At 39.7% G+C, this 21,461-nt stretch overlaps 1 protein-coding gene across 2 annotated transcripts in view; it reads right to left on the bottom strand.

Annotated features, from left to right (window-relative positions):
- CRADD (CASP2 and RIPK1 domain containing adaptor with death domain) overlaps positions 1 to 21,461 on the bottom strand; it is a 76,941-nt gene that overhangs the window by 52,388 nt on the left and 3,092 nt on the right. For both annotated transcript variants that reach the window (XM_064702059.1, XM_064702060.1), the window contains exon 2: positions 20,682 to 20,987. In XM_064702059.1, coding sequence (XP_064558129.1) covers positions 20,682 to 20,979 — 298 coding nt within the window. In that variant the 5' untranslated portion in view covers positions 20,980 to 20,987. The remainder of the gene's footprint in view (positions 1 to 20,681; positions 20,988 to 21,461) is intronic.

The following is a 21,461-nucleotide window of genomic DNA, read 5'->3' as shown; positions in this document are numbered from 1 at the left end:
TCTGTTTTCTATTACAAAGTACATAATATCAATACAGCACCATATATGTCTGCATTCAAAGTCCTTAACCCTTTGCAGTCCCCCAATAAAAGGAGAAGCAGGTGGATTTTTTTTTCCCTTAATCTGAGTAAAACAGATGTCATCAAACCTGTCACCTGTGATAAAGCATTAATCCTCCGTTGAAGTAAACAAGTAATGGGGTCTGAAACACCATCACATTCTAGCATGACAAAGAAAGGAAGCAGACTGTTTGTCTATGATGGTAGCTGTATGTTAACTGCTAAGATATCTTTTATTTTACAGCTCTCTCATTCTTTCTCTCTCCTAAAGCTGGCTCATTTGCCTGGCATCTCTGGAAGCCTCTGCCTTATTCCACTTTCCTAAGTACATATACCAGCTGATTGAATCCTTTATTAAATTAGATACTGATTTAAAAAAAAAAAAAAAAAAGAAAGAAGGAGGAAAAAAGCCACATAGCATGAGCAAAGACATCCAGTTTCTAAGAACTATAACTTTCAAATCCACCTGGTCTGGGAGAGGGACAATAAAATATATGGAAAGCAATTAAGAAGCACTCTATGACAGCCACTCTAGCTAGCTACCATGGGTCCTGTGGGTTCATCCACCCTGTGCATTCACAGCCCAGCTAAGCAGCTCCAGGAGATGCATAAATGAATATCATTGCCTCCAGTGAATGTAAGAGAAAGCAGACCAGCAGTAACTTGCCCAAAGCAATGCTTTAAATCAGTGTTAGAACTGGGAATAAGATTCCCAAATCATTCTGCTTTCCTGGTTTAGGCACCATTCAGTGAATCTCAACACAAAAAAAAAAGAAGAAAAAAAAAGGCAGCACACAGACAAAATTTACAGTTTGGTGTAAAGGGAAAATTATTTCAAGACAGGAGCATTGTGACCAAGCAAACAACAGCCAAATAAATGCATTCAGGCTCAATCAGAGCACTCACCTAAAATGGGACTGCTGATAATCCCCAGAGAAAAGTGGGTAATTTTAAAGCCCTGGCATTATGTGCACACTAGTTCAAGAAAAATGCAGGCACACTGTGGCCAGCAGTAACCACTTCTTTACTTACAGTACATATACTCTCTATATACTTATGTTTGTATAAACACACACACGTATATATATGTACACACTCCCACAGACACAGAACACAGCTCTCCAGGATGACTCAGTAAGGTTAGAAGTGAAAAGGAGCTGCAGAGTAGTTGAAAGGATGACAGAAATGAACGGAGACAGCAAGGCTCAGATGCATGCCCCAGTCAGACATCTGCAGGATACAGAAAATCAGAGCTATAAATGTAGGTTAGAAATATACAGGAGTCACTGCTGCAATAATGCTCAGGGAGTTGTTTCAACACCTTGGCATGCTACTCAGAGTGATCTTTAAATCCATTACAAAGGGAATATATAGTGAGGGTGAAAAGGCAACAAATGTGAATGATTAAAGGAAACAACCTCCCACCCAGTTAATGCTCTGCTGAGTTATGTCCTGCATCAACACAGCTTAAACTGATACCAAGGGGGCACCAACACACACACAGTGATTTTTCTTCCTCTTTTTCCTCTTTTCTTTTTTCTTTTAAATACTAAAACAAGGTTTCTTAAGAGCCACAATTAAAATGCAACTGTTAGCCCTAAGAAGGCAAGGAAGGAGTTTTTCCTTAGTGAAGTTTTATTCATAACTCAGTAATCCAGGGATTCTTTCATGTTTCTCAAGAAGCTTTAAACTAATCAGCTTGATATTTGGATGGATGGCACATCTGGGAGTGGTTTGAAAATGCCATTTACTGGAAGTGTAATCAAAAGGCTCTTAGGGTAGTTTTTTGATGCTTGAGGAGGAAGTCTTTGGAGAGACCATATACAGTGATATAAGGGCAGGGACTAAATTCATCAGTCTTAAAGGAGAAGGGAGTTGTAGTGTCCTCAGACTGTGACAATCAGTCTTTACAAGTGTGAGATTTATGGCACTTGGGTAAATGCACTGGATCAAGCTAAAACATAAATCAAAATGTAGATAAGACCACAAAGAGGGTTCAGAGACAACTCAACAACAGCATGTCAGGAGATGGCTTGTGACCTGCAAGACGGGATGTAAAAGGCACAGTTAAGCCTGGCTGAGAGAGCCAAGAAGGAGGAATGCACAGAGCTACCAGATCCTTTAAAGAACACAAAGCTTGTTCATTTACCTCAAACAAATGGAGATCTGCATGTCAAGGAAGGGATGAATGAATTGGGGCAGCAAGATTGCAGTCTGAAGAGGGAGCTAACAGGCTCCAGAAAGTGTTGTCCACATCCCACCCTCACCTTTGCTACTGACCCAGCACCAGCAGCTCTTTCCCCATAGGAAAAACACTTTTGGTTGCTCTGCCTAATGCCCAGGTCCTGGCATCATTTTGCCAAACACCTTGGCTGCCCCTGATTTTTGTGAAGAAAAAGCCCTACATTCTCCACCAAGAGAAAAGGAAGAGGTGACTTCAAAATGTTAACCCTCAAGAGTTAGAATAACTAAACCATGCATTGCTCCAAACAGCCCTCCAGGACATGCCAGGCAGAAAGGCAACTGGTCTCATGCACGGCCTCAGCAGAGAGAAGATTTTTGGGATCCTGGTTTGGCACCTAGACAAAATTTAGTCATGGTCCAGATCGGGACCAGAGTTCCCCATTTAAATCTCTCTTCTGCAGGCACAACTGTCATGTGAACAATCATTTAAACCCCATTTTCTTTGGTAATATTTTTAGGAGGAGAACAATAAGATGGCATGTGTGACTGCAACCCATCTCACCCACCCGTGGGAACAGAGCAAACAATGAACTTTTTTACATCATTTTTTGCTGTTGACTTAAAAGCGGAAATTCCTTTTTCAAACAATTTTTATGGATAGTCATTGTGTCCTGGACAAAGATTAAGAGCCACACAAACTACATATTAGTTTGGAAAATTAATCTGTCATAAATCAGTTGGATCAGAAATTCTGAAAAAATGGCATAAAGCAGCAATGATGCTTGTTGACAGAGCAAACTGAAACCCTTTAAAAGAGCAACTATTCCTGAAAAGTCAATTATGCACTGTCAGTTTTAGTAACCAATTCAAGATAGAACACGACAACCAGACATTACCAGCTGCAAATCTCATCTCAGTCCCAGAAGAAGGGGGAAAGACAAAAACTTTAGATAATGTGCAATATCATACAGACAAATCAAAATAGGTTGAGTAAAGAAAGTGGAGGTTTAAGCAGCTACTGAAACCATGAGCTCCGCAGAATGACAGTGTGCATGTCACACTAGTTTCCTCTTTTCCCAATGCAATACAAGGTGTTGATCATAATCTTCTGGAAGCTTTAAAAACCTGTGCTCCAGTTAGCAAAGATTTGGTGGTAAGTAATGAATACCTGGGTTCACACTGGTGTTAAAATTCCTCTCCAGCAGCAAGAGGTGCTTTGCAAGAAAAATTCAAATCTTTAGAAAGCACACCCTCTGAAACATCATGCTTCAGGGCCCCTGGGTCCCAAGGACCTTCAGTACTATAGCAGTCAGTTGTATTTTCATTTATGAGTTTTAAACACAAACTACAGTAAAAGCTTCAAAGCCTAACAATAAAGAGCTTACTCAAGATCAAAGCTTTCAATGTTTATATTTATGTACTTGACAAACAAATACATCATTGCTAGCCTTTAAGATGCCTGACAGCTATGTTCCTTAACAAGAGCTCCTTCTCTAGTCCCAGTGCTTGATGGGAATGTGAGACATTTCTACTCTGAGATGTTACCTAACACTAACCGCTCTAAAGTTCAGATTTCCCATATATGTTCCTTTGGCCAGGCCACAGAGCAGACCTGCAAACTATATATACATAATAAAAGCCAGCAGATGCTGCAGTGACTTCTACTCACTAGGCAAGATTCTTTACAACAATTTAAATAAATTATTAGCAAATTAAAAGATTTTTCATGTCACCAACCAAAGGTCCTTCACTATTTTCCTTTACAGATTACGATTTACCTTTTCGTCCCCAGTAAGAACAAAAGCAGAAAATCATATTGTGGAAAAACAAAGGGGCAACAAAAAGACAGCCTTGCCTGATTCATAGAAATGTGTTTATTTACCAAAAAAAACTTTGATAAACAGGTATTTTCTACCTGTGGTTCATATTTCTTATGGTACAAAAGAAAATACGAACATTGTATATCAAGAACACCTTTTCCTTAATCTTCCTTTGAAATGGTTCATTTGTGCTCAAAAAAAGCCCCAGCAACAAAAACAACCCAAAACTCAAATCTTCAACTTGCAGAAGAGTTAGGACTGGCTTTATCTTCAAACAAGAAAGATCCTCTAAAGTTCCATTTCAAGACTTTGTAATGAAACTACACCAATTATTGAGCTTTGAAGATTAATTTTAACTCTACAAAACAGCTGCAGACAACAAGCAAACTTCAGCTTTTCCTCTGGATTTAGTAATGAAGAAAACTACCCTGAAATTAAATTCTGGTGCATTTTACAGTATAAATGTAACAGACACACACCTTCTGTACCAGGAAAAAACTCCAGTTGCTGTGTACTGTTTGTTCCAGTGCAAGACTATGCCCACCAGGGCGCTGCCTAAAGCAAAACAACCAACTTGTACAGAGGGAAAAAAGTAAGTGGTGCAAAACAATTCTAAAGAAAAGCCATTTACCTTTCTTCAGTACTGAATATCATTCACTTAATGCAGATTTCCCCATTAGAAAACACCAGGAATAGCAACAGATTCAGCTGCTTTTCTTCCCATAGTCAAAGGGTCACCAGCCAGCCTTAGTACACCACAAGGTGAGAGGATCATGGTCTGCCAGAAGCATCAATTCTCTTGAATAGCCTAATTTCAGTTACTAAAATATATTCCTTTCCCATAGGAAATAAACTACTTAGGTATGTATATACAATGTGAATTCAAGCTACCAAAGTAGGGTGACCCACTCAAAGCTGAGAACAGCTTTCATCACTTCCTCATAACTTGTAGACAAAAACAAGTGTAGAATTAGTTGCAGTTCTGTCAAATTGCTACATGCTCTCTGGTATTTGTCTGCAGATGCCAATATTTATTTTATAAATCTGAGATGGTTGGGGAAAACTTTGTAATAGCACATTTCCCATATCTTAATCCTAAATCACACATTGTTTGGAGTAATTGTCCTCTGCCTCTACACGAGGTAATTAATTTTGGTGTTCCAGATGTGGCATATGCATTTTGTTCACATACATATTGTATTATCACTTTGCATCAAAATAGTTATCACTGTGATGTTAAAAGACAGAATTTTTATTAGCTACCTCCAGTCAAATGAAAAAAATCAAACTAAGTAGGAAAACCTATGCCTAAGAAGGCAGCCACTGAAAACACTGAGTTTCAGTTAAATGCTCATTTTCCCCTTATCCTTTCCTAGACTACTGTCCTGACTGGATTTCCTACCTGGGACAGGTAGGAGAAACCAAGAAAATTACTGCATATGAATATCAAGGTAAAAGAGAGGCTTGAAGGTCAAGGTGTTCAAAAACTGTAAGAGCAGAGGGCCAAACAGTTTGAAACAAGGCCTCTCTGATGCCATTTTTCTGTCTGGAGACAGGACAGTAAAATGGAGTGGAAAGAGGTCCTATCACACTGTTAGGATTCTCCCAGTCAAGCTTCCCTCTCATGGCTCTGTGCATATTCAGCTTGACAGAGCCTGGCAAAGGTTAACAACAGGTTCCTTGACATCACAGGTGTATTAAACAAAACAGACCCAGCACGGCTGTCCTTTCACCCAGTGGTTATACCACAGAAATGCTGAACAAAACCTCAGGCATCTTTTTACAGCTAAGAGCTGATGGGTTAAGCAAGTTTTCAGAGCAACTGCAAGTTTGCTATAGGGGAAGGAATATTACAAGTAACATAATAGATCCTACAGATGGGAAAAAATCATCAAAGCCTTATACACCCCTACAACTCCAAGGCAAGGCAAAAAACACTGGTAAGTTTGTAATGCTGCTTATACAAGGACAGGATAGGACAAGGATTCCATCTGGAGAAAGCCCTTTCTTTAAAACCAATATGAGGAAATCTGTAAAGCATAGTATGAGGAGTAAGCCCATCAACTGTGGTCAAGAATCAGTGGGTATCAGCTGCAATGATGTAAGAAAAAAGCAGTAACTGTAACAGTACATTAGAATTTGCATTTGATATATAACATCCTGGAAGAGATAAAAGATCATCTCAGCAAGCTTGAATGTCACCCTGCAAAAGAAAGATGAACACTTTTGTAGAAGGTTACTTCAGGGTCATTTGGTATTTCTTCCCACAAGGAAGAAATAGTATCCAAAAACTTAAACACAGTATCCCATTTCAATGTCATTTCCTAATAACCATGTAAATAACTCACAGCAGTACCTCATGGTGAGGCAAAGCAGACAGCTCTTCATAATTTATATATTCTATGTGTCACTGACTTTTTTTTGTACCTTGTGATACCACTGGACTCAGAAGGTGGCAAGAAAGAACATGAAGGAATAATGTACTCACTCCAAATACCCTTATGAAGGCAGAACATGCAATCCTAGAGAAAGATCCAATTAATAACTTTGCTTTCAGGTCGTTGAAGATGCAATACAATGACACTCATTTTACTCACAGAAATTGCATTAAGCTTTTCTCTGGCATGCATGACCAATATGCTTTGCATGCCAGAATTAAATCAACTATATGTTAAAATGTTGACTGATATATAAAATGGTTATGAACAGGAAAAGAGCAAACTGAGAATGAAAAATTTATCTAGAATGGAGAAAAGGCTCAAAAGTTGTGGTACAGGCATGACTGGAATCAGGTAAGGAGAAAGGAGGCTCTTAAGAATTCATGTAAGGGGGCATTTATGTAAAGAGTACATTCATGTAAGGGATATAGGATTTTATATCCTGCTCCTGTATTAGTTTACTCAATAAGCACAGGACCTAACCCATTCAGAGAGTAGCTCTTCATTTTTAACATGATGATATAAATGCTTTTCTTTATGCACAAGATTAAATTAGGACTCTGAGTAACTAAATAGTGAGAGCTCTATGGGAAGAAAAAGGGTTGTGGCAACAGCTCAGAGTCAACAGAAACTGAGCAATAATAAAAGCAAAAAGCTACACTTATGTTGCAGAGTTTTGATCAGACATGGCTTATAGAGAGGCCATGATCACATACAGCTGGTTGAAAAGTAAAAGGCAGCTGAAAGCAGCAAGTTCTCAGGCTTTTCCCTTAAACAATAAACACCATGTCCTTGAGTAAAGTGATGAGAAAGGCATGGTGGAAAACATGGAGGCCTTGAGAATGGTAAATAACAAGTCAACAAAAGGCTGAGAAAAACAGGTATTAGCCTCAACAAGAAAACCACAGGTATTGGCAACAAGGGAGGGGTTGGTGTGTGGTCTGTGATGAGCTCGGGTTTTGTAATATGTATAAGCTTAATTAACACTACTATAAAAGCGTGTAAGCTGGATCAATAAATCGGAGTTCGATGCTGATCAATCAGGATGTGGTCGTCTCCCTTCGCTTCCTCACACTTACAGCACAGAACAGGAGAAAAGGATTTTGTTTATTGGTACATATCTGAGAGGTATACAAATGTTAGCTGATGCCAAATCAGAAGGGTAATTAATACCTGGAAGTACAGAATCTCTTACTACCTTCCTCTTCCCACCAAGAACAGGCATGCTTTGATGCTCCAGGATTAATTAATTAATTAAAGTTATTAGATCCCAAATTCCAGGATTTCTGGTATTTTCCAGCCATGTGTGGAAAGAGTTCATAATTAATGCACAGGCAGTAATGCAAGTCATTTATGAAGCCTGAAGAGCTCTAGGCTTGTGTGGATATGTGTATCCCAGATTATGCTGCTGACATGACAACTGTCCCAGAATGAACCTGTAAGTTAAAGACAACACACAAAAATAGTGTTTATCTGTATGTACATAAATGGGAGAGTTTGCAATTTTAAGTAGGCAGCATACTATTTAATACAAGAATTACTAGGAATGATGATTGCACAAATAATTCATAACCCTACCAGGAGGAACCAGTTGGCATTAAAACAGTATCAAGATATAGACATTCTATATTTCTTCAACCTGGAGCTCTGAAGATTCACAGACAAAACTTACCCAATATCTGATCATATTTAACAAAAGCATGGTGAAGTTGAAAAACCAAGATGTAGTTAGTGTACTTGGTCTTGAGGGGCACTATTACCAGAGCTAGACACTAACAAATACACAATCTAAGACCTATGTAAAAGGCTTATACAGAAAAGCAAAAAGCTAATTCTGCCTTTCCTAACACTTACAGGTAATTTAAACACAGAAGACTTACAGAGAAAGTAATGGGATTACTGTTGCTATAGTTATCAAGATTATTTTTCAGCAAGTGCCTAAGTAATTTCAGCACTTGTCAAAGAACTTTGGAATTGGGAGAAACAATATATTTGTGCATACAGAAGAAGAGAAGGAAACACCAGAACGAGGCCCTTTTAATCAGACAACAAAAATACTCTGATACAGGAGGAATTTTACCAGGTGTACTGAGTAGTGAAAGCTGTTAAATCATAAGTTCAAGGCAGCAAACCACAGTTCCCTTCATATCTGGCTTTGTGGGAAAAAACAAAAACAAAACAAAATAAAAACCAAACAAAACAAGGGAGAAATTCTCTTAACCAGAGCCTGGTATGCCAAGAATTTTGTAAAAGGGTGCACATACCAATGGCAAAATGAACACTGGAGTGGACATTTAATCACACTAGGAATGTCTCTGATCAGCATTAGCCAGGAAAACACCTTGTCATGCAGCAGGATAGAACACGACATTCAAGTGAACAGCAGAGTTACACTCCAGTGCTTCATGATATTAGTCTGAATAGAAAGGCACCACGCTTTTTCTCTAAAATGACTTGATGTTTATTCTTTACTCTACTGTAGGTGGAAAATTACAAAACAAAAGAAAAATGCTAACGGAACCCAAACAAGACACATACAACCCTGTAATATTCCCCTGGACTCCCTGTGCTTCCTTCAGTGGAAACACAGTTGGTTTCACTCCTACAGACTCTGTTTATACACACATTATAGCCCAATCCTGTGGCTAATTAAAGTAAACTTGGAGCAAGTAATCCCACTGAGGCCAATGAGCATGCTAACAAGCATACAGTCACACAAACAAATGTTTGCAGGTTGAGTCTGACAATACAAATATATTAACTCAGATCTCTAAAATTAGCTATTCCAATTAAATTTTAGCAGGGCACATGCTTCCACTAATTGGAATATGGACAGCATGCAAGATGACTGTTGCCTTCTGGAGACTGAGGAGCTCCTTTCAGGACTTTGTCTCGAGCAAGGTTATCAGATCAATGTAGTGCCATGCCAGGAGCTGCACAACTTCATCTTATCTCAACAGAAGCATGGTAACAGCCTTCTAATAAACAATAGACATTGGTATTAATAGTATCTTCTTCTATATTTGACCCCTTTGTCATACTGGAAGCTGCACAATCTCTAACGTACGTAACAACTTTAAAGAGACAAGTGAAGTGTGCGTATCTACCCTCTGCACAGGGAAAGCAGTGTTGCACTCAGGTAAACAACATAAAGATCCATTTAGCATTGCTATGTATGAGAACTAGGATGAATGAAACACAAACAGTGATAAACAACAGCAAGACTCTTAGTTACAGGATCAATTCTACTCCATTCAGGTGCAAGGCAGAGACATAGGTTTATCTTCAAACCCCTTACCCCAGAACAGGTCCAAATTATTTTGCTGAAATCCATGCACGGTTTCTGAGGAAACTTAGGGGAATTAAGGAGGGGATTCACAAAGGCCAGCACACACTCAGAAGCTGCCTTAATTAGCCCAGATGAAAAAGGAGAGGAACTCAACCCTATCTCTTCCTAGGATATAAAAAAGTTCTTTCAATTACTGGAAAGGACTTTACCCAAATTTCAATATATGAGCTCTCTCTTGGAGCTGTGCCTCCACAAAATATACACAAACAAGCTGAGGGGGCACTGCTTATATAAACCATAGATGAGCTTATCAGGGAAGTGTCTAAGACATTAAGTCACAAGGAGGTATCCTACCTGTCACACTGTGGGGTGATATCAACATGACACTATTCCATGTGAAGAGCTGCACCTCACTGGCAGGACAGCCCTATCTGCCAGGGGTGTGCTGCAAACACCCACAGGGCTCAGCACCGTGGGTGAAATGGCCAGAGACAGGCCTGGCCATGCACCCACCAGCAGTGATGAGAGAGGCACTGCACTGCTTGGCATGGCTGACAGGCAGCCTGGGACCTGCCCAGAGCAGCCTCTGCAGTGTCTGGGGTGCTCTGCAGTGCCTGGGCACCTGGCTGAAAGCACAACAGCAGCTTGCGGGGGAACGATTTATGGCTCCCCATTTAGAATCCAGGTGTGCCTGCAAGAGGAATGCCCTGAGAATCCTGAGTTAATTTCTACTGCAAACAGCTGGATAGCATTTCTAGCTATAACCTGAAGTTACTTTTAAAACAAGCACTTTGCAGATGTACACACCAGATCCACCAAAAGTACATTAACCAAGGGGATGATGTAAGAGTGTTCTGCCACCCTAACTGCAGCAATCACTGGTCAAGAATATGGATATTAAACTAATCTTATGTGGGATGTAGGAGAACTGGATGACAAGGAAATAAATGACTTTTTAATTAAATGGAAGAGAAGTATGAATAAAGGACATGTCAGTTTCAAAAGCTGAGCAAACAAAGCCATTGCCTACAGTGAATAAAATCATAGTTAAATAAATACATTCTTCGCATAGAGATTCTAAAAAGTACTGGCTTTCCTTTTCATTCCAGTTTTTCTTTCTCAGTGGTTACTTTGCCAAGGATTCCTATGCCCCTGCTTAAAGGCAGTACCTGCCTGTGGAGGGAGCCTACCTGCCACCAGAGCCAGCCACAGATCCCTGGGGCTTCACCTGTTGAAGTCCTTTTACTCATTCCTAGCACATATTTTATTAGAAAAATCAAAAACTGAAATAGGCTGTTTGTTAAAAAACTCAGCATATCATTAACTACTAATGAAACCTAAGACTTTTCAAAGCACATGCACAGGATTAAAACTGCCTTCTTTAAAGCCAAGGGGAGCTTACCCTTGACCTCAACAGGAGAAGGGTTGAGTGTGCTTGGGTTAACGATGAGTACTTTTGAAAATCTCAGGCAAAGTGATGAAACAGTAAGATTAAGAAGGCTGACAGAAGAAGTGGTGCACTAGTATGGATTTATTTACGTTGATCCAGTGCATTAATGCCTATTTCCTGCACATACAAACCACCTTATATAAATCAAATTGGCTCCTTCTCTGAATGTAAATTGGAAGGAACACTGAAGCTTCACTTCAGTTTGCAGCAGTGGAGACAGTCAAAACACATGTACCACTCCTCACCAATACATCAATATCTGAGGTTTTCTCATTCCCAAGAATGAATTACTCAGTCACAAGTTTTCTCAGGTACTCTGGAGCATGTGTTAGTGTATATCTGAGGGGCACAAGGCACATTAATTAGCATCAACAAATTTATTCACAGAAAAAGCAAGAGCAGGAAGAAAGAAAGAAATTGACATTATACTGAAACAATGGCCTAACGGGAAAAAGAAGCAACAAGACTGGTTTTCCATTTACACGATTGCAAAGTAGATAAAAATTGGCTTTAAAAGTCTTGTATACAAAACAATAAATGTCCTAACAAGGTAAACAGTATCACTAAGAGGTAATGAATGATATTTGGGTGCTCTAGTTCTCCTTCACATAAACAAATATATGACTGTAAACAGATATGGAATGAAAACTTGGTTGCATATGGCAGTGCAGGGAGGGCTTCAAGATGCTCTAACCATGTGTAATTAACTGTATCCTAGAGGAACCTCCTGACCTTTGCCATACAAGTGACATTTCCTGGTGAGAATTAAGTCACTACTGCTGATATTCTCACCCGACAGACAAAAAGAGCGTGGAGTCTAAACTAGAAATAGCTTTCCAAATGTGGAAGCTATTTTTCTTTGAAGGTCAAGCCATGCTGCAGGGAAGACAACATAGCACCCATTCTTTCACCCAAGAGAACATTTTAGTCTTCAGTGGCAAGGCCTTCATCCTGCTCTGGTCAACAGGAGTCTGGCCTCTGACTTCACTGGAGTCAAGGCTTTTACTGAGAGGTGCTACTTAGCATTTTTACTGACTTTGGGAAGTTATGCAGACCCCACAACCCAGATAAGGTGAATATGTTGTCTGCTTCGTTTGTTTTTAAACACCATGCACAGACTTAATTTATGAAAGACAATAGAATTTCCAGGGCAATAAAAATACAAAAATTAAACATTTTCAGATGATGCTACAAGTTAACTGTGAAGGTGCTAAAAGAGGAACTGCTCAGCTCTGAAGAAGAATATTAATGAAGAAAAAAATTCATAAAAATAAGCCTAGACAATCTAACTAGAAAGTCTTATTCTGGAACATATACTAGCATGGGCCACAAGAGCCATCAATTAGTTTTGACAGGATGCCTATATTGATGACATAAGGCAAAAATAACAACTGCATCTTCTTTTTTTATGCTTACAAGTGGCTTTATCAAGCTGCAAGATCAAGTCCTTACAAGAAAGTTTCCAGTCTGCTCCAGAAAACAATTACCACTATCTCTTTAGAGCTTCTTCAATGGCTGCAAACAAGACCAACTGTGGGACATTGGCAACAACTAACAAAAGATCTCAAGGATCATAGGGGATTGCATCTATGCATGCTTTTGGAAATATAAAACATGGGAATGATTTTATCATATTGAGAAATACTGACAGAGAATTAAGGCATTTTGTCTAATAGAAAACTACAGGCAGCGAACTCTGTAAGCCATTTGGAATGGACATACTCCAAGATGAGAAACAGTACTATAAATTCTGGGACACAGAATTTTCTGTTTAAAAATCAGAGAGAAAAAACCAAAACATTTATTTGCATGCTGCTGCATCCCTGATATGATGCTCATCTACATCTATAGGGATGCATGAATACAGAATTCTGGGAAGAAAGGATTCCAAGATGGCAGGTTCCATTAACGAACAAAAACACCTCATTCCTTGGCCAGAGAAGGCTGCATCTGTATCAGCAAGCAGTACAGAGCAATAGGAGAGTAGCTATACACCGATACAGATTATGCTGAGGGTCTGGTGTTCAGATTACACACAGCTGGAATGTTCCACCTCTAACTGGTTCTAGTCTGGTCCTATGCACCCAGAGACCATTTTCCAGTTTAGATTTGCCTGAAAGAAATCTAATTCAAACACTCTCATTCACTTAAAAAACACATTCCTAATCTGAACTCAAAGTCACACATTTACATACAAAGTACCCTGTGTCAGCAGCTGTTGTATTTGGAATAAAATACATATACCGAGCTCAGAGAGTTTGATATCAAAGTCACAAATCACAGAAAAAAATCAGGTTGGGAGGGACTTTTGGAGGTCATCTAGTCCAACCTCAGAGTAAGGCCAGTTTCAAAGTCTGATCAGGTTGCTCAATGTTGTCATCTTATTGCAAAAGTTCCACGCCTTCTTGGTGATTTCTCATGGGCACCTCCTCACAGTACTGACTCCTTCTCATACAGACAACAAACTCCAACTCTCTCCTCACCCAGCTAACCCACTCTTTCATAGCACTCATCATTACTGGACACAGCTGTGGCATATTAAGGGAAGGCCTGTTCCTAATCTCTGATAATTAGTACAGCTGCAACTCCTCAGGGGTGAGATTGTCTTCTGCACTATCTTTATGTTCTTACATACTATCCCCCCACAGCTCAAGGTCTTGTACCGTTGAGTGTTAGATGTCTCTGAGGATGGAGATTCCAAATCCTCTTTGGGCAATCCTATTTGGTCGGCAAACTCTTGTGGCCAATGCTTAACTGTCATGTGAATTTTTAAAATTTGATTCAATCACACTTTCCCTCACTACAACTTGTGGCTGCCACTTCTTTTCCTTTTGCAACACACCCACAGGAAGAGTCTGACTCCATGTTTCCTGAATCAACTTGGCCTTCTATCCTCCAAGAACAAATTCAGTTGTTTCAGCCTTTCCCTCTAGCTTACATTGAACTAACCACTTCAGTAGTGCTTCACAGGACTCTAGTTTATCAATCTTTCCCTTGTACTGGTGGCATGAAGATAGAGTATTTTCAGTACAACCTTCTCATACCAAGTAAAGGGGAATAATCACTTCTCTCAGCCTGCTTGCTGGCTTTGCTCTGGCTGACAGAGGCTCATGTGTGGTTAGTCTTCATCATCATACCTGCTGTCTATCAAGACAACCAGCGTTTTTTATCTACATTTGCAACTGGCCAGTCAGTGCTCATCTTGTGTTATTCTGTGAGAATTTTGTATCCCAGGTGCAGGACTTCACACTTCCTTCTCCTGAACATCACGAGGCTCTTGCTGGCCCATTCATCCAGCTTGCTGGGGTCCCTCTGAGAGGCAGTCCCACTCTCCTGTATCCAATTATCCCCAAGGTATGGAGTTATCCTGTTTTCCAGCTTCAGGCACCATTCAGAAGGTCATGAAACACTAAGTGACAAGTGAGCAAACAAAGCTAATTCACCTACAAACATTCTGAAGATATAGTCACTCCCATCACCCTCTGAGATCCCATCAGATCTCTGACAACAACAGGCCCTACTGTCAGCCCTGAGAAACATAACTCCTGATTAGCCACCAGTTAGATGGACATTGAAGCTGCAACCACGACCCTCTTAGACCAGTGGTCCAACCTTTCAATCACTGTGCAGGGCACCCATTCACTCCATACTTTCCCAGCTAGCCACAAGAATGTTACAAGAGTGTGCTGAAAGCCTTGCTGAAATCAATTAAATGAAATCTGCTGCTGTTATTCACAGAGGCAGCTGTTTTATGATAGAAGGCAAGAATCAAGTTGCTTAAGCTTGTTTTACCTGTGGTGTACCCAAGGTGGCTGCTCCCTGTTACTTTACTGCATTTTGTGCATTTGCCCTACCACAGCCTACCAAACATGACAGAAAACAGCCTCTCAAAGACACTGTCTGGCTCCCTCAGGTATATCCCATCCAGCTCCATGGATTTGTGGAGAACACTGCTTGGAATCAATTCCTTCATATGAGATCACCGAGCCCTACAGTCATCTTTAATCTGCTGAAGTATTATAACAATATGAGAGAGTAGCAAAGTCTGATGATTGGCCAGGTCTTGGCAACCTTTGTGATCCAGTCCTTTGGGAAGCAGCAAACTTCGGAATGCATCAAGTCTGGTCAGCACATGGATATCAGCACTTCCTACACCAGGGAGTCTTCAATACCAGTTACCCATTGCTTCCTCTTAGTGGCACTGGTTAAGAGCAGTTGATTGAGTGCAGCTGGTCTAAACACCTCTCATGGCAGAACTCACTCCTCCTTTCTTGTTTCCAGGTCTATAGGTTTTATTAAATCTATATTATTATTATTAGCCTCACATATTTGTGTTACTGTGTACAAGACCAAGTATGGGTATATCTTTCCATTTACTTACCTGAAAGAAACTGCTTGAGGCTGGAAACAAGACTTCCTAACAGCGATGCCTAAGATTCAGGCTTCTCAAAGTGAAAAAGTAAGATATAAGCAGCATAAAGCCAGCTACTTATGAACATGACAAAAAAAAAAGAAAGCAAGCAGATGCTACTTGAATGGAAAGAAAAAGAAGGAAAAAAAAATCTATACACATATTAAACCAAAAATACAAACACAGAATGCTCCATAGTAGCAGAGATGTCAATGACTTGTCCATGTCGTGATGCATACGGTTCATATTGAGTGTGTGCACAAACCTTTACTGCCAGACTTCACAGATCTCGCTGCGGTCAGGAACACAGCCAAAGCCATAAATGTAACACCCGATTTTCAGGGGAGATGGGAATGTGGGAAAGAGTTTGGGAAATTCTCCTATGAGGATGCCTTTGAACAGCTCCAGATAACCAGAGAACATTTCCTGCAGCCTCCAGGCATTAGGATGTGGCACAAGGGCATTCATTCATCTCCAGGTCAAGCAAGTGAGGCCAAGGCTGCTAAGCCCATCCCTTTCCTTCAGACATACATGGGAGGAAACTCCCCCTTCTGCCACTAGACTATACAAGAGAGGGGAGGGAAAGAGAAGGAAAAAAACTACACTCTTCTGTCCACCATTTTAGAGAGAGAAAAGGGATTCCTCAGCTGCTTTTCCTATCTGACATCTAAATGGCAAAGGCAAGAGATCAGGCTCTTTCCTTACTGCATTAGATGGGAGAGGAAGCAGGACAGAAGGCGGCAGGAAGCAGCCAACAAAAGGTAAGAAGAGATACTAAAATTATGTACTAATGCTTTCGCATTTGAATCCAAATTCTTAGAAATCCACAACCCAGCTGTGGAAAAAGGACTTTGGGAAAGCTGGGAGGGGATGGAGGGATGTTTGGCTTTCTCGGGATATGTACATGTTTTGTTTTGCTTTGTATCTGCATGCTTCATCCAAAGGGTTACACAACGTGAAGCTTTCTACAGCTACACGAAAACACACACTCCCCACACATCCAGGGAAAAACCTCAACCAGACTAAAATTTGTTCAAATGAACACCCAAGTCTAGCAGGACGCTAATGTTTACCAGGTACCACAACAAAATTATGCATTAGAAAATATTCCCTGCCTAGTTGTGAGAGTACAGCCTTCCCATGGCAATTCTAATGCCCTAAATTCACTAGCATTTGCCAGATAGAAGCAGCTGCTCCAGGATTCCTTTGGCAAACACCATATCTCACTTTTTTGTTCTCAGTATGCTGCAATTTCCTGTGGAATGAAGAAGTCATCTATACTACAAAGAGGTGCAGTACTAACACTTTTAGAAGTAAATTATTTTACAACACATGTATTATGGAGAGAAATATAATACTTGGGCTGAGAAATTCCCAAGCGGAGAGAGATTAGAAAAACAATCCGATAAACAAACACCATCAAAACTTGTATTTTTTTTATTCAGTGCAAAATATATTGGGTAACTGTTGCTGTTTGCTGTTCCTAGAAAGAGGGGAATTCTGTTGCCAACAGCTGTAGTTTTTCATAGGAATTCTAAGACTATATTGAAGATTTATGCTCCTGACAAAGGCATAAAGCTATCCAAACTAGGGCAGAAAAACCAGAACAGTCATTTCCCAATGAAACAGACACACATTACTTTTGTTAACTCTTACTATGGCAGAAGTTTTGATCTTCAAAACCAGAAACTCATGCTGTGGTTGATGTTTATAATGATTAAGTCTTGCAATGCCACTCTGCACAGGGTGAACTGGCTTATCACAGGTTGCTACACAAGCCAGAAAGATACCCTATCACCTTTAAATCAATTCAAGTCATAAATACTTACCTCCAAAAGCACGACTTTAAATTCCCTCCTTGAGATTTTGGAGTTTTACAACTATGCTTTCCGCAGCTTATGAAAAAGGAAAAAGGCTTGAAGTAAATGAAGTAAACAAGCAAGGGGAAGAAATTTTGGTCTCTGCGTCAGTTACACAGGTGCAAGTGGCCCTCTCTGCCTGCACATCACCCTCCTGATTCTCATGGAAAAACTACTCGTTGTGCTCTGCAGGATTAAGGTCTTCTGTGCTCAATGGAACTACATCAGATGACAGAATACAGAACTATTATTTTTAAGTCAACTGATATTCAGCAATAAAACTCAGGATATCAGAGGTTTTAAAGTTCATTTATTTGCAAGCAGCCAAACAGCATAGTCTGGGTTGAATCCTGGGCCAATTTACAGTTCTACTCTATGCTGTTCCATGAGCATCACACCCAGTTACACAACTTGGGAATCAATAAATCCACTGCCTTGAACGAATTTGCTCAAAGATTCACAATGAGTCAGTGGCAGCATCTTGCCTAGATCTCAGACTTTGGCTTCCATTTTGCAGTTGCTTGCTCCACCAGATCACATTTATACAGTATCAACAAAAATATTTTTCTTTCTGAAATTGCTGTTTATTTGATTTGTTGGTTTGGGCTTGTTTTTTACTAGGAAAAGAAAATAAACTAAAAGTTTCTAAATAACTATGGTTGTGATTTTCTTTAACCAACTATACTTCTCAGCTGTAGGAAGGACAGAAAGCCTGATCTCTTTGAATAAAATGCAAAATAATTCAAAGGCCTACATTAAAAAATCACTGTGTACATCCCAGTTTTCAGGTTCAGACAGACATAATCTAATAGTCTATTTAATTGCTAACTTTAAAAATCCTACATGTAACCTCAGAGAAGCAAAATAAAACCTTACATCAAGGATCAATTTACCACTCCTTAGTCCTGCAAAATGGTCTGTAAAAACAGAGGATATTTTCTTAACAGAATCTTAAGTGACCAAAGCAAGTGAACAGAAAGTATTCAATTTCCATAGTATTTATGATCCAAAGGAAAAAAAAAAATTAAAACCTGGGGACTTAAAACCAACTTCCATTTTAAAAGTTTTAGGGTCTGAAAGAAGAATAGTGTATATGTGGCAAGCTTTTTTCACCACAAATGGCTTCTTTAAAACAAATTACCATTGACAAATAATCAGTTAGAAGAGGAGTTTCCAATAAGGCAGAAGTTAAGTTATCTAGCATGGCACTAGAGAACACACTTAATTTTAAATGTGCTTATAGTTTTATTAGAGCCAATGTTTTTTTCCATGCTTAAGGCTAAGCATATGTTCGTGTACTCGGCCAAGACAAAAGCTTCCAAGTCTGTTGTTAGAATGCAAAGCGAAGCTTTTTATCCCAAACCACATTTTCTTGCATGTAATCAGCCCTGATGCTGCCACCATAGTTTCCAATTCATTCCAGGGCGCACTCAGCATTTATGAGGGCACAGATGGTGCTCTTTTTCTTGGGTTTCTAAAGAACATGCCTAAATATTAAAACAAACTTGGCTTTCTGCCTCCTGTCCTGTTCTTACTCTCTGTATTGCCACCATAAAAGTAACAGTAACCTTTGATCTAACCTGGAAGCCTTTTCTAATTAACACAATTTGGCAATAGGACTGTCAAGTACTGTCAGCCCACTCAAAACCAGAGAACCTGATATGCAGGAATCCAGCACACTAGTCACACTAGTGATCAAGAGCAGGAACAAGCAATCCACAAAACAATCAAAAGGACAAAAATTGGTAACAATTTTTTCAGTAACAAACTACATGAGATCCTGACGGTATTTAATGGCTGTGTATGTCTAGAACATACACAAGGTTATTCAGCGGCTTAAGCAGAAATTATCAAATAAAGAGGCTGATTTGTAAGGCAAATAAAAGAGCACTAGCATGGCAATACTTAAGTGAGCAAGGCCTTTTCCAGCACACTCAATGCCATAGTTTGCATTATGCTGAGAACTTTTAGGCAGCATAAGTGGTTTATTCCCAAATTTTGAAAATTATTTACTCGTTTCCAAGCACTCACACACCAACGTACACAGAGACCAACAGAAAGACCAGCTGTCAGAATATTCCATTAAAAATGTCCTAAGGTAAGATCATCTCAGATTTGTCCAGCAGATCTTGACAAAATGTTCTTGAACATGCAGCTAACTGGAAGCAGGTGAACATGATGGTCAACAGGTCTTAGCCACCCTTCTTCACAGGCTCTCAGTCTCACGCAAAGCACACTGACACTGGAAAAATCACAGGTCATGTGCATCAAAATAGGTATGACCACACTCAAATGGGGGTACAGCACGAGGGAAGGGCTTGGAGAAACATTAATCAGACTGCTTGGAAAAAATGTTCCCGAGTGAGGACTATTTCACTACCTTACTGGTAATAACATGAGGTCAGCAGCCAGTGCATGCTGCCAGAATATGGGACAAGAAATGTGCATTTAAAGCAATTGTCTTGACTTCAAAACAGCTCAGCAATTGCACACATAAACTGGTAAAGAAATCACATCTGAACAAACATCGAGTCTAGAAAACTAGTTTTAGAAGTACATTTAAATGCCAAAAAGCCATAGATTATACTAAATAATCAGTTAGCTCCTAAATTTCTTTTAAAAATAAGCAATGGCTAGTAATTTTGCAAGTAATGATCCTAGATATTTGCACTCCACTAAATATAATAAACTAAATAATTCTAAATTAGCATATAATACTAAATAAAAACTACCTTAAAATCATAATAAAAGTAAACATATAAAAACTCTGTAAATATAAATGATTTGTGAACAAACCACTGTAAAACATACATAAATGAAACAGTATTTGATATGGATGGCAAAGAGACTGTTCTGCAGCTAGTCAAAATTACTTTTTATAGTCCATTCCCTTTGAGGCAATGGATTATGAGTCCTCCTGTATCCTAGCCTCTCCCAAGGTAACCTTTCCTGCTGTCTCCTTGTGTCTTGAAACTCAGCCCCATTCATATCTCAAACTTTGCAATATTTCCTGGTGTTTGTGTAGCTTCCAGGAAATTAAGGCTATTCCCTTTTCTTGGTATCATGAGTTTACATGACACATAACTTGAAATTACTGGTATATTCAATACTTTTGAAATTATGGCTTGAGAACAAGCTTCAAAATAGCAGCAACAGCAACCCTGGCCTTACCTGAAGGATCTTGTATTGTCATTTCCTTACGCTTCCGCATCAGCTTGTCCTTAACCCATGGAAACTCCTGCAAGGAGTCCAAGAACACATCAAAAGCTTTGGGTCCTCTGGTGGGGAGAATATCAAGGAGCATCATGGTTTTCCTCTGACTAGTGGTTTGGGCTTTTATTTCTTGAACATGACTGTCTGTGAGAATCCCTTCTTGGTAGAGATACTGAATAACGAGTCCGTCCACCAGCACCTCTGTGCAGAGCTCCAAGCGCAGGGAGCGTAAAAGCTGCTTGTCTCTGGCATCCATCTGGCAACCTAGAGTGTGCAAAAAGAGTAAGGAAATGTGTGAAGATTAAAATACTTCAACCTTTAACATCCAGAAGTGATATCTGAACATCCAAAAGTGATGTCTGACACCTGTCAACCTTCAGAGAAAACTCCAAACTCAGAATCACCAACCTGGCAAAACTACTAATGATCCCCATCACCTTCTTTCCACTCAGATTTCACTGTCACACAAGGTAAAATGATCCAGTTTCTGGGAAATACTGGACAGGAATAGAACATTTGGCATTGCAAAGACCAGTCCTTTGCTGGAGTGAAACCCATGCCAAATAACCCTGCTAGTTTAGGTCCATACTAAAGGCAGCTAGGGCACTTGCCAAGTCCTTAAGAGACAGTAACTCCCCCAAAATTAACGAGATATCACACCTGACCACTGATGCAATTACAAAAGCAGCAGCAGTACAGAAGCAGCAGGGACAGAAGCAGCAGGTGGCTTTGGCCTGC

The sequence above is a fragment of the Zonotrichia leucophrys genome, chromosome 1A (genome assembly GCF_028769735.1).
Source record: "Zonotrichia leucophrys gambelii isolate GWCS_2022_RI chromosome 1A, RI_Zleu_2.0, whole genome shotgun sequence".
Classification (NCBI taxonomy): Eukaryota; Metazoa; Chordata; class Aves; order Passeriformes; family Passerellidae; genus Zonotrichia; species Zonotrichia leucophrys.
This window is presented reverse-complemented; position numbering and strand designations above follow the sequence as displayed.